The 14,558-nt window shown below is 39.0% G+C and overlaps 1 protein-coding gene across 2 annotated transcripts in view; it reads left to right on the forward strand.

The window, feature by feature from the left end:
* Obi1 (ORC ubiquitin ligase 1) overlaps positions 1–14,558 on the forward strand; it is a 44,844-nt gene that overhangs the window by 13,266 nt on the left and 17,020 nt on the right. For both annotated transcript variants that reach the window (XM_004651038.2, XM_045146473.1), the window contains 4 exons: positions 3,488–3,623; positions 5,421–5,512; positions 6,715–6,963; positions 10,868–10,956. In XM_004651038.2, the coding sequence (XP_004651095.2) occupies positions 3,488–3,623; positions 5,421–5,512; positions 6,715–6,963; positions 10,868–10,956 (566 nt within the window). The remainder of the gene's footprint in view (positions 1–3,487; positions 3,624–5,420; positions 5,513–6,714; positions 6,964–10,867; positions 10,957–14,558) is intronic.

The raw sequence follows: 14,558 nt of genomic DNA on the forward strand, positions 1-14,558 counted from the left end.
AAGATCAAGGGTAGCTTGAGTTATATAGTGAAACCTTGTCTAAAAAGTGTAGCCTAAAGAACTAAGCTATACCTTTGAATGCCCCTTAAACAGTGGGCATAAGAGGTCATTGCTGGGCAGGGGAGCAGTAAAAGTTGCTGACCCATATTTTAGGAAGGTTGCTCTGGCATCAGTTTGGAAGGTGGCCAGACATGTACATCTGGAAGCTTGGAAAGAGGTCACATGTCACAGAGCAGGCGTAAAAATGATGTTGGTGACCCAGGCCTATAATCCCAGCACTCAGATGACTGAGGTGTGAAGAGTGCCATGAGTTGGAGGCCAGCTTGGACTACTGAGAGTTCCAGGTCAGTCTGGAGTAGAGTCTAGCCTTGCTTCAAAACAACAAAAAAGTGAAAACATATACCATTACTGGGGTTGAAAACATTTGGTGGCAGTTTTGCTATGTGACTATTTTGAGGTGCACAATTTTCTGTATTGTAACTTCTCTGAATTGTGGTTAGAACTCATGTGATTACATTTTGTGATTGTAACTGGCAGTATTTTTATTCTTTTCTCAGTGAAACATAAAATATTGATGCATCTTAAAAGTCTATGGCTTCTAATAGTTCATATTTAATACCAGGACTAGATAACAGATTGGGTGATGAGGATTAGTAAAAGGGGGTGTAGAGAGAGAGCTCTCCCTTAGCTCTAGTAGAGAGATAACACCTAAAATTTAGACTAAGTGCAAGAAGAGCAATGGGTATATAGACCCTTGGTTTGGGAGAATTGGAGTTCAGGCAACTAGGATCTTGGTACAAACTTGGCTCCTGGGTTATCTTAATACTGTTTTTACATGGGTGTGTTTGGGGGTTGAGTGAGCATACCTGTTCCCATGTACATGAGGCAGATTGTGAAGTGAGAGTATCTGTGCTAACATCTGTTATTTAATTTTAAGTAACAGCTAAACAGAAGGATATGAAGTTAGGTCATAACTTGCAGAGACAGAAATGATGCCCATGGTAGTGAAAGGTTAGCCAAAGTCTGACAACTCAAAAAGCTGGAGTTATCCCAGGTTTGTCTTTGAGTCTCCTAAGTTCTCTCAGCCTTTTACTGAGGTCCAGTTGTAAAGACTCAAAAATTGTTAGCATAGATCTAATTAGCTCCATTTGATACATGAAATTAAGAAGAGGAAAGAAAATAAACCATGTCAGGTAAGATCTCACTCACTGGTCCTATTTTTTTCATGTCCTCTCTATTATTCAGAACCATCACTGATGCTGTGCCAACTTTCTACTGCCATCACCACTTACGTACTCATTTCCTTATTGTTTATAGTCATTTATTATCAGTTTCTTTCTTCTCCCTTCCTCCTTGGCAAAATGCCAACTCTGAGTAAACCAAATCACTACTCACTTCTTACCTAAACCTGAGCAGCTAAATATTGGTAAGAAAAATACATACCTTGTGTTAATTTGCCTTACTTTGCATTCAAAATCACAGACCTCAACTAGGAACTCGGCAGTATAAAACTGTCTAAGTACATGCTCCTAATAAATTTAGTTTCTTTTCAAAATAGTTACTTCATTTTCTTTTCCTCAATATCTTACCTTCCTTTACACTTTTAGCTGATAACCTTACTTCATGTTTAAAGGCAAAATGAAGTAGCTGACATATTTTGGAGCATAAATGCCGTCAGTTTCCTGTCAACCGATCATCTAACGTGTTTCTGTTCTCACACACCACAGTCCCCGCATCAGTTACAAAGTAAGCTGGATCTCCTGTAGTGAGAGACAGTCTTCCCTTGAGATCGGGCCCCCTCCCCTTTGACTTTTTCGGTGCTTTGCTCTCTAGCTATGATACTTCCTTCCCTCCCCATCACTAGTGTTCCCTTTATTATATGGGTCCCTGTGACATTGCTAAGTATGGTCTCATTTTTAGCTTGTTTTTCTTTCCATCCAATTATCTGTCTTCATCCTTCATCTTCCATTTTCTGTCATCTTCTTGTTAGGTTCCCACCCCTATCATGTGCTGAAGCAGTGTTTTGAAGTAACCTATCATAGATTTCCATGGATTTACAATCCTTAGTCACATAGTGTCATCCCAGTCCATTCTGCTTTGTTGCAGCAAGTACCTTACTTGGATATATAAGAAAATGAGTCTATGAGCACCCACATTTGGGACTGGAAGGTCCATAGCATGGTACTAGTAAGCATCCCTGCTGTAGGTCACAGTGGGAGAGGTCTTGGAAATTTTTCTTTATGTGCCCAGGAGGAAGGGAAGTAAGACAGGAAATGAGACTCAGTGCCAGGCCTGGTCTTCTATAACAATCAACTCTTGCAGGAATGACTCGCTCTCTTCAAGGACTTATACCCCAATACCAGTGTGTCGGGGATGAAGCCTCACAATGAGCTTTGGCTGAACAAATCACATCAAAGCCATGGCAGATGTTAGTACTTAATTGTTGGCTGCTTGTATTTTGTGGTACAGTGGAATACATCGAAGAAAGGATCTAAGTGTCAGTTAGATGGCTGGGCAAGTGACTTTCAACAGACCCTTATCACCTGAACTGAGTAGATGGCTCAGGCAGTAAAGAAATTCCTTGCAAAGTGCTTATCAGTAAGGGCCTGTCCCATACATGCCTACCAATAGATTTGAAACAATCTACAAATAATATTTATGTGGGGGAGGATGGATATTAAAAGTTTTCAATAATGTTCTTTGAGCATTACCTTCAAGATGTAAAGTGCTTTCTGAGCAAATAGGAAAGAATCTGAGTTTGGAGCTCCATCAGCCACATAAAAGCTTGGGTAGTGGTATGCCCGAATACCAGCACTGGAAAAGCAGAGGCAGCAGGATTTCTGGGGTTTGCTGGCTAACTTGTGTAGTTGAATTGGTGAGCTCTGGGTTCAGTGAGACCTTGTCTCAAATAATAAGGTGGATAAGGAGGGTATTTGACACCAAGCTCTGACCTCCTCATGCATGCACACCCACGTTATGTAAGAAGGAAAGAGCCTTGAAATCCTGCCACTCCTGTAATTCCAACATTGCATAGTTTGTAAGAAATGTACCAGCTTTAGTGGGATAGATGGCATTTTCTTTTTTGACCATGAATGGTAAATACATATTAAGACATTTTCGATGGGCATGGTGGTACACACATTTAATCCCAGCACTTGGCAGGCAGATGTAGGATTACCATGAGTTCAATGCCAAACTGAGACTACATAGTGAATTCCACCTCAGTCTGGGCTAGAGTGAAACCCTACCTCAAAAACCAAAATGAAAACATTTCATAACATGTCAAAGTTCCCGTCTCCATGACCAGCTCAGTCAACTAGCGTATAACGAGCTGAGTGGTCAAGAGAAAGATGTTGGAAACTCTCAGGTGGTCTTCTAACTACTTCTGCTATATTCTATAGGACCAGATCAGAACTGAACCATATAGGGAATCTAGGTAGGTCTGTTGCCTTTTACTAAAAGTAATATTTTGTTTCTTTTTTCAAAGGTACGCCAACCTGTCATATGCATCAACAACCATGTGTTCTGTTCTGTTTGTATCGATTTGTGGTTGAAGAATAATAACCAATGTCCAGCTTGCAGAGTCCCCATCACTCCTGAAAATCCTTGCAAAGAGATTATTGGTAAGGGCCTCTCCTATATATGCCTAACAATAGATTTGAAACAATCTACAAATTTCCCAAAATGTTTATTTTGGGGAAGACTGAAATTAAAATATATATAGACAATCTGAAGAGTATAGAACACTGAGAGATGCTAAGAGAAATAACTCTCAGAGCTACATGAGACATATGTTCTGTTAGAGATGTTGCATGTGAACCAAAATATTAATGGTTTAAAGCCACAGCTGCTAAAGGAAGAAGTGGAGAGACAGAGAGTTTAGCAAAGAAGATGCAGCCAGCAACATGGAAAAAGGCTTCATGGATTCAGTGGCCTTTAGCTGGGCATAAAGGATGAATTAAGTTTCTGCTCTTAAAAACTCAGGAAGGGGCTGGAGAAATGCCTTAGCAGTTAAGCGCTTGCCTGTGAAGCCTAAGGACCCTGGTTCGAGGCTCGGTTCCCCAGGTCCCACGTTAGCCAGATGCACAAGGGGGCACACGTGTCTGGTGTTCGTTTGCAGAGGCTGGAAGCCCTGGCGCGCCCATTCTCTCTCTCTCCGTCTATCTGTCTTTCTGTCTGTGTCTGTCGCTCTCAAACAAATAAATTAATTAATTTTTAAAAAAACTCAGGAAGGACACTTCATGCACTGAGAATAACATAAGCAGTTTAGGTCCTGTTGGAAATGACCAGTAGTATATTTCAGATCTCACTACTAACACAAGACTAGAAAGGTAAATTGAGACTTTCGTGTCTCAAAACTGGAGTCACAACTAACAAGCTGTCTCTGGGTGGGAAGAAGGGTGAGGAGGGCGTGATGAGGTATTCATTTGTGTGTGTGTGTTGTTTCTTTTTTGGTGTTTTGTGTTTTGTTTTTTTTTTTTTTTAATCAAGGTCTCACTCTATAACCCTGAAGCCCAAGCTGACCTAAAACTCACTTTGTTGCCCTAACTGGACCAGAGCTTGTGACAGTCCTTCTGCCTCAGGCTCCTGAGTGTTGGGATTACAGACAACAGTCCCTATGCTCTGTGGCATGATGTTGGGTTGCATTCCAGGGCTTAGCTTCTGCCCTTTTACCTACTGAGCTTCACCAAGGAGTCAGGGTTTTTCTCAGAATATGAACATTGACAACTGGAATGATTTGAATATCTTTTCCCTGTAGCTTTTCCTTATATCTCTTCTCCTGCCATCTATCATATCTAAGGCATATTTCATAGATTCTCTTGAGTAGAGTTTTCTCCATTCTTACATTTGGATAGAATAGAAACACAATACCAGAGCACTGAGGCAGAGCTCTTGGGAAGATTTGTGCTGAGCACCTTTGTAACAAGTCATGGTGGATAATTGATGCCATGGCTCAGAATCCATTGTAACTAGGTTGTTGGAATCAGTGAAAATCTATACTAACTTTTGAGTTCTGTTACCAGTAACTATTTCTGTTTGAATATCTTGATTATAATTATATATGAGTATATAAAATACATTGTATATGGTCTTTGGGTTGAATATTTAGTAATTGCTTTTGTTATTATTTAACAATTGTTTTCATATCTGCAATAGTGAGAATGTGATAATTAATGACATACAGCCCTTTCCTCCACTGAGTTTGCTATAATAAGATATATAGGTAAGTACTAAATGTATTTCTTATGTTGATATTTATTTTTGTCCTCAGGATTAGGAGACAGACATCGAAGGAGCCCGGGTGTGTGTAAGGGAAAGTTTAGGCATTAAGCTGGGGAACTATTTGAAACAATAAGAAAAAGGTTCATTTTCATTCTACTCAAATCAGAACAAAACTTAGCATTTTTCTCCCCCTGTAGGAGGAACAAGTGAAAGTGAGCCTATGCTAAGCCATACAGTCAGAAAGCACCTTCGGAAAACTAGACTTGAATTACTGCATAAAGAATATGAGGTAATCAATAATGTTTAATTGTTTAAAATTATGTCAGAAATATGTTTCTGGTAAAATTGAGTTACCTTATGCCCTAGATACTTTCGAGTCAACATCTGATGAAACTGTTTTTCTGTTTTTCAAGACATGTTTTTCCCTTTTTTTTTGAGACAGTGTCTCATGTAGCCAAGGTTGGCCTCCAGATGATGATGGAAGATGACCTTGAACTCGCAATCCTCCTGCCTCTACCTCCCAGTGTTGAGACTATAGGCATTCACCACCAGTCCTTATTTTGAAAGTAAGTTTTTCCTTTCCTATTTTAAATACAGAAAAGATTTGTTTTCCTTTTAAGTACCAAGAAGGGGAGAATAACATTTCAGAGAAAGGAAGAAAGGAACCCATTTTAAGATTTCTCTTCCTTCTCTCCCCTCCTTTGTTTTAATAATTTGTGCCTCTGCAGTCATGTATTTGCTCCCTTTAACAAATTGGAAGATAAGGGCTGTGAATATGATTCAGTCAACCAGTTCAAGCATGAAGATGTGAGTCTGGGTCCATAGTACTCATATAATAACCAGAAAGAGAAAACCGGCATAGAGGTTTATGCTTGTACTCCTAAGGCTGAGGAGGTGGAGCCAAGCAAGATCCATCCAAGTTGTGGGCTAGCTAATCTTGCTGCATTGGTGAACTGCAGGATCAGCAGTTACACCAAAGTAGAAAAACATTTATTTGCAATAATATGCATCTGGTGAAGGGTCAGAATGTGGTATTAACCTGGAAAGAAAAATGGAAGGATTTCACTTTTATTTCTAATACAGAAGCAGAAATACTTTAAACAAACCATCAGTCAAAATCACTGTACTCTTAAAAATCGCTCTCATTCAAGCAGTTCAGCATGCACCAAATGTTTCTTCTACATTTGTGTTGTAATGCATGTGTTTTTTTTGATGATATCTTAAGCAAAATGAAAGATGACTTTCTTTGAAACCACAGCTGTCTTTATACAAATGTAAACAGTGTAAGTACTGTTTTTTTTTTAAATTAGGAATCATTTGAGATTTAAAACAATGAGACTTTCTTCTTACAAAACAATTATGACGTGTAAACAGTCTGTGTATCTACAGAATGTGAGTGTACAATTCAGAAGCACAGTGGCTTTGGTTCAGCCTATATATACATGTTTTTATGGTCTGGGCCTGCCTACTGACTAGTCAATATGTTTTCAGGATGAAATAGATTGCTTGCAGAAAGAAGTAGAAGAACTTAAAAGTAAAAATCTCAGCTTGGAGTCTCAGATCAAGACCATTCTAGACCCTTTGACCTCGATGCAGAGCAGCCAGAATGATGACAAACATCCAGTTGCAGATAATCCAAGTAAGATTGACCAGGAAGTCGTAGCAGAGTGGAAGAAAAAACTCAGAACAGCTAATGAGATCTACGAGAAAGTCAAAGATGATGTGGATAAGTTAAAAGAGGTAATGGGTGGTGGTTTTGAAATAAACCTTTTACAGTTGTAAAAATTGTATAATAGTTTAAGCTCCGTCAAAATATATACTTTGACTCATCATTTCAGTCATTTGTGAAAAAAGCACTGACTGCCAGAATAAGCGTTCACTTGCAGTAGGAAAACTTGCTCTCATTAAATATCATTAGATGTCAAGAAATAATCAGGTGATTCCATTTGTGGCTATAATTGGAGACACTACAGTGCCTCCATATAAAACTGTCTTCTGAAAGAGTTACATCAATTTAAAGGATGCATTTCTGTTTTCCCCTGTTAGTGGTTCACCTTAATTTTTTTAAGCTTATGACAGTAGCTGTCTTATATGCATTAAAATACATTCCCATTCTCCTCCCTATTAAATAAAAATTTTTATTTGTTTGTTGAGACAAGATCTCACCTTGTAGCTCAGGATAGCTTGGAATATGCTCTTTGGGTCAGTCTGGCCTTGAGGTAACCATCCTCCTGCCTGAAACTCCCAAGTGCTGAGACTTTATGTGTATACTACCATGCTCATCCAAAGAAAAGGTTTTGACCATATCTTTTTTAGCACTACCATTCTCGATTTTTAAGATCATAAGTGCATAGTTAAAGGCTAAATGGCTAATTAGGAAAGGTATGAGCACCTGTATTGTGGCTGATGAAGCTGGTGTATTTTTTTCTTCAATTATTTTTCCATATCCAACAAGATAAAAAGCCACGTAGGTAGGGGAAAAAAGCCAGCTTCTGGGATTTTCTTTTCTTTTTTTTTTTTTTTTTTAATTTATTTATTTGCGAGTGACAGAGAGAGAGAGAAAGAGGCACTTAGAGAGAGAGAGAGAGTGAGAGAAAATGGGTGCACTAGGGCTTCCAGCCACTGCAAATGAACTCCAGACGTGTGTGCTCCCTTGTGCATCTGGCTAAAGTGGGTCCTGGGGAATTGAGCCTCGAACTGGGGTCCTTAGGCTTTATAGGCAAGTGCTTAACCGCTAAGCCATCTCTCCAGCCCTGGGATTTTCTAGTCTAAGAAAAGGATAAGGCCCATGCCATCAAGCATCTATCAGTGATGTTCAGGTACTATATTGCTTCCTAGACCAAAGGCCAACTTTTAACTTGACTTTAGGCTTATCTGCTCCAGAGTCCAGTTGTGCTGAATTTAAGGTCCTCAGTTCAACCACCTCCCTTTCCTTCTATCTATATTTCCTTAAAATATTGTACTTGTTCTCAATTACTGGAGTTCAGTACCTGAGAAACAGCTTCAACCCAGTGTAAACCATTTTTCACATACAAAATAAATGCTTTTAAGACCAAGAAAAAGTCAAGAAGACAGAAAGAAGGAAACGGCTTTCACTGGGTTTGTTGTAAGGGGACATGTAGTTTGTGTATTGGCAGCCAACATTGGCGTGCTAGTTTATTAGAAAAGAAGACACCAGCAAAATAAGATGTGATGTGGTCATTTTTCTTGAGCCATCAGGAAGCACTGGTCTTTTTGGAAAGAATGGTTCCTAAAGCTTGAAGCTTTCTGTCAAAACTCCTGTGGGCTTATGAGGTTGGGGTAGAACTCTGTGTAAAAGGAGATGGTATAAACACAGGTGGTTTAAAACTCAGTACCCACCTCCACCCTGAGACATCAGGATTATTTCTGATATTTAATGAGCTTGTTTTGGTTGCCTGATGATAGTGTTAGGTAATAAGCTATAAACTGGAACAGAAATGAAAAAGAAAACAGACAAGAGAGGCAAAACTCAAATGTGAAGTGCACAGTAATGACATAGTGGAAGTTAGATGTAGGCACACAGATGGTTCAGAGCAAAGTAATGTGTAATGTGAGCTAACGAACTTTTTTCTTCTTTCCTGATGTTTTCTGGTGAGTTTTGAAACATCACTACCCAGTCGGAGCTGAGAAAGTAGAATAGCTGAAGTCTTCCAGGCACTGAGTGTTAGAAGTTGGCAGAAATCTAGTTTAACTAAATAAATAAACTCTGTGTGTGTGTGTGTGTGTGTGTGTGTGTGTGTGTGTGTGTGTGTGTGTGTGTGTGTGTAGAGAGAGAGAGAGAGAGAGAACAGACACGCCAGGGCGTCTAGCCATTGCAGATGAACTCCAGACACATGTGCCACCTTATCTGGCTTATGTGGGCCCTGACAAATTGAACCAGGGTCCTTAGGCTTTGCAGGCAAGTGCCTTGACCACTAAGCCATTTCTGTAGCTTGAAATGTAATTTTTGTAATCTTTGCTCACCTAATTCTGTGAACTTGAGAATACCTCTTAAGAGTTGAAAAACTACTCATCCCGGGCTGGAGAGATGGCATAGCGGTTAAGCGCTTGCCTGTGAAGCCTAAGGACCCCGGTTTGAGGCTCGATTCCCCAGGACCCACGTTAGCCAGATGCACAAGGGGGCGCACGCGTCTGGAGTTCGTTTGCAGTGGCTGGAAGCCCTGGCGCGCCCATTCTCTCTCTCACTCTCTATCTGCCTCTTTCTCTCTGTCGCTCTCAAATAAATAAATAAATAAATAATTAAAAAAAAAACTACTCATCCAATAATGAAAAGTGTTAACAAGCTATCAGACTGGTGATAGTGATACCAAGGTTGAGGGTTGGGGGAAGGAAATCGAAGGGGTTTCTATTTAAGTTTATTGTCATATCAAAAAAATGTTCACTAACTGTGTCCCTTCATTGTGCTGTGCTTGAAAGTTTAATTTGTTGTTTGTATGTGTGAGGAAGCACATGGCTTTCTTTGCTTCTTCAGAAGAGCAGTAATGATATCACTTAAAGAGTTAACCTTGTACAGTTATATCTGTATGTAAGTGGGCTAATAAATCACAAATTGCAGAAATTAGTCAAAAACATCAGTCAAATTTTTTTATACATTTTTTAAACTGATTTAAAACATTTTTTACAGTGTTTTTGTTTTTTTAACCATTAACCCTGACAATAGTATTCTAGTCAAATAATTTGCTTTGTCATATAAGTGAGTTTGATGGCTATTGTAGAGTTTTATAGACAAATACATTGACTAGGAATTTAAATGAAAGAGCTTTTAAGAAGATTCTAAAAATTTAATAACATTAATATTTCCCTGTGTAACCTAAGTGAGTCTGGAATTCACTAACTCAGGCTAATCTTGAATTTGTATTTACTTGTTAGTAAATACTGCCTTAATTTTGAGGGTCCAAGAATTGAGGAGTTAAGAGAACTGTGAAAGTCTTTTGAAGAAAACACTTATCCATCACTAGAAATAGATTTTTGAATAGTAACCAAGAAATCATTTTCATGAATGTTAATTGAAGAACTAACATTCATTCATTTGTATTTATTTTTGTTTATTATTTATTTGCAAATAGTTCTGTGGCATATTACCTTGCATAGAGCATTCATTTATGTTAAAAAAAAAATGAAAAAAGACAAAAGTATTTGCCATTATATGGTCCCTTAGTGACTTTGAGCTAGCTAACTGACATAGCTCGGGCAGTGTTGCATTTAGCATACTTACTGGGGTTCACAGTTTTCTGTGTGATTGGAAAGTGCTGGGGGAATATAGATCTAGCATCCTTAGCAGGGTTCAGTTTCCTCTGTTATTCTCAGTAGGGATTTAAAGTTTCTGAAGACCATTCTTGGTCAGTTTTATGATGTCATTATTGTTAAAAAAAAAAAGGAAAAACAGTTGCTCATGTCATGATTTTGTTGTTTTGAATAGGGGTTTCACTGTGGCCCAGGCTGACCTGGAATTCACTATGTAGCCTCAGGTGGCCTTGAATTCACAGCAGTCCTACTACCTCTGCCTCCTGAGTGCTGGGATTAAAGGCATGTGCCACCACGCCCAGCCCTCATGTCATTGCATTTATAAGACACTTTTATTTTAGCTTGTGCTTAATTTTTTTATCTCTTTTTTTTTTTTAAGGCAAATAAGAAATTGAAATTGGAAAATGGTGGCCTGGTGAGGGAGAATTTGCGGCTGAAAGCTGAAGTTGATAACAGATCACCCCAAAAGTATGTATTTTACTTACAGAAAAATTTTCATATCGTCTGCTTTAGACTAGACTGTTGTGTATAGTATGATTTCATTTAAGGAAAGTCTTTGCCTATAAAAGCCAAGAACGTACTTAGTATTATGGGTAAAATTTGAGTTTTACTTAAAGCTACTTGAAAAGAAAGGATTTCGTTTTTGTTCTTATCCATCTCTTATTTATAACGGTTACCTACAACATGGCTACAAAGGTCCAGCAGCCTCTATGAGGGATGGCCTGTGAGAACTTCCCCATTTCTTCTCGTCCATGCACTAGAATTGATTTCTATTGGAAAAAGCCAAAACAGGAACAAGCAAATAGTGGAAATATGTCCTACTAAAAGTAGCTCTTTGCTTCTTGTTTTGAAGGGAAATAAGGTTGCACTGTGTAAAACCTATTATTAGGAAATGGTAGAAATAAACCTTAATTATACAAAAGAGAGAGCACTAACCAATGGAGAAAGGGGGAGGAACATAGCTTTTAAAATAGCTCCCCACTTTTCTTTCCCTACAGATAATGTCTTACTTTTGACAAATTAGTGAAATAAGCTGAGGAAATGTTGCTGTTGTGTGGTGGTTTGAATCTCTGTTATTGGCAGCCTGCCTTGCCAGTCATAGTAATGTTTATCCATTAGCTATTTTCCACAGCATGATGAATGGAACTAAAGCTATTTTGTTTGTAGCTTTTATTTCTTGAAAAGCTGCCCACCAGATTTCAAATTTAATGCCACCACCAAGATGTGTGCTTTTAAATATCCATGACATGTACCAAGTAAATGACGGCAGAATCTCACCTGAGGAAATCTGGCCCGTCTGCTGTCAAACAGCCACACGTTTGAATGCAGTACTACCTTACTGGTCACCAACTTTAACTTTCATTCCTTCTTTCCATGGGAGGGAAATAGTTTCACTTGGAATGCAATTTGAGCTGACCCCTATTCCAGATCAATTTTCAATGCATTGAGGTATTAAATGCATTGCATTTGATTTATAGCCTTGTTTACTCTGCATCAGCAAGCCCTTGTGGGATTCAGAGAGAAGCTGATCACAGCTGAAAATACCCAGATATGGTTCACTAAGGAGTACTCCTATTTGTAGAAAAGAATATGAAATTTCAAAAATTTAAAAGTAAATGCAAACAAATCAAAATTGTTTTATTCCCTCTATATAGGAAGTGCTTTGACCAAATACTAAACTCGTGTCTACTTGTTCAAGTATAAAGAAATGCTTTTTCTTCTATGAACAGTTTTGTTCTCTGCTATAAATTGGGCCTGTTTATTCTAGAAGTCACACAGAATAGATAGCTTTAAAATTTAGACACCAAAGTAGAAAAAAGATGTACTAGTATCTTAGGCTAGGAACAAAACACATACGCAGGCTGACTTCAAGAGAGATCCATTTTCTCATGGTTCGGGAGTCTGGAAAGCCCAGGGCAGGGTTTGGCAGGTTGTGTTCTGATTTGGGCTCTCCTCTTGACTGACTTACTGATGGCCACCTCATTGTATCCTCACATGAGAAAGGAGAGGGCAATGAGAGCCCTCTTGTCTCTTCCCCCAAGGGCAAAAGAGGCAGCATTATAATATTTTTAAATGAAGGTCTAGGTTATCATTTCTTTGAATACTGTCTTTCTGCTTGAAGGGGTAGTGATACATGTTGGAGTTTATAAGAACACTTCCCCGACAGCCAAGAATCACTTAACTTTTTTTCTCTTTTATTTAATACTGTGGGGAAGGAGCTGGGCGTGGTGGTGCACTCCTTTAATCCCAGCACTCAGGAGACAGAGGTAGGAGGATTGCCTGAGACTACATGGTGAATTCCAGTTCAGCCAGGGCTAGAGTTATACCCTACCTAAAAAAAAACAACAAAAAATACTGTGGGGAAGGGATACTTGGACCTCTACAAAATACATCCTCTGTATGACCCCGGGAGTAGATTGGACTTTTCCTTCTTAGCTCATTCTACACCTGCTAATAATGGATGTTCTTGTCATTGTTTCATGACTTGCTTTTGTATTCACTGTTGTATCTGTGTGCTTTATAGAGCTCTGACTCATTCCTGATCCTAATACACTTTGATTGAGTAAATGAGTGAATTGGTGCATACCTTTAATCCAAGAACTTGGGAGGCAGAGGTAGGAGGATCGCTATGAGGTTGAGGCCAGTTTGGAACTACACAGTGTGTGCCAGTTCAGCCTGGGCTAGAGTGAGAGCCTACCTCAAAAACAAACAAATAAAAATTATTTAAGAATTCATTGGGCTGGAAAGATGGCTTAGTAGTTAAGGAGCTTGCCTGTAAAACCTGAGGATCTAGATTCAGTTTCTCAGTACCCATGACAGATACAGATGTCTACCTCGAGGAAAAAAGAAGAAAGGAGGGAAGGAGGACAGATGCACAGGGTGGTACATGTGTCTGGAGTTTGTTTGCAGTGGATAGAGTCCTTATCAGGCCCATTCACTCTATCTTGCCTTTCTTCTTCTCTCTCTCTCTCTCTCTTTCTTTGTCAAATAAATAAATAAATAAAATATTTTTAAAAGAATTTACACTTTTATCTTTATCCTTTGGGGCTGCTATTACAACATACCCACACACTGGGAAGCTTACAAACAACAGAAATTTATCACAGTTCTGGAAACTCAAAAGCCTAAGAACAAGGTGCTGGCTAGCTCAGTGGGTGAGGACCCACTTCCTGATTCAAGGATGGCTGTCTTTTTGCTGTGTTCTCTCATGGTGGGGTTAGGGGGCATTCTTGGACCTTTTGAGCCCTTCTCTCAAGAGCTTAACCTTCATGACCCAATGGCCCTCAATTCCACATTGTGCACGTAATGTCATGTAAAAAGAATGGAGCAAACACAAGCATTCAGGCTTTGGCACCATGTTTCTTTTGAGAAATTACTACTTTAGAATGGATTATCAAATATCTTAGCCAAAGAAATGCACATACCTGCAAGGCTAATGAGGCAAAAATCTTAATTGTTGAATTTTGAGGATAAGTATATGAGGATTAATTATATGATACACTTGTACAAATGTTTAAAATTAAAACCAGTAAATCCAGGAAGCTCATCATCTGTTTAAGGCAAGAGATTAAACATGGGATGGTTACTAAATAGATAATATGACAGACAGCAGGTAACAATACAGGTTTAGAGAATGCAAAGTGGGTTGCTATGATTTAAAATAGTCTTTATCAAAGATGGGAGCTGTGCCTATCTTTGAAGAATGAAGATGTCAGCAAGGAGGAAGGTTTTCTGAAAGAGGAACCAGTTTGAATTGATGGGAATGCTAAGTGGTTCCTATTACCACAGTCCCTTTTCTTCAGTAGCAGACATATTTCATGACCATGTTCAAGAAACAGACGCTTCCTTTTCAAAGTCATCAGAGCCAGAATCCTCTGTAATTTCTGTCTCCATTATGACTGTCATGGCATACCTTATAGCTGATAGTGGCACCCCACTGTGTGCAGTCCTGTGCTCCAAGCTGAAAGACCTGTATTCAGTCTGAGTATGTAGAGGAGAATGCAAGGTGCATCATGGCTCCACATAGTAGGAAGCACACAGAATGAGAAGAAGGTGAAAGGGATCAGTTT

Source organism: Jaculus jaculus, chromosome 3, assembly GCF_020740685.1.
Source record: "Jaculus jaculus isolate mJacJac1 chromosome 3, mJacJac1.mat.Y.cur, whole genome shotgun sequence".
Lineage (NCBI taxonomy): Eukaryota > Metazoa > Chordata > Mammalia > Rodentia > Dipodidae > Jaculus > Jaculus jaculus.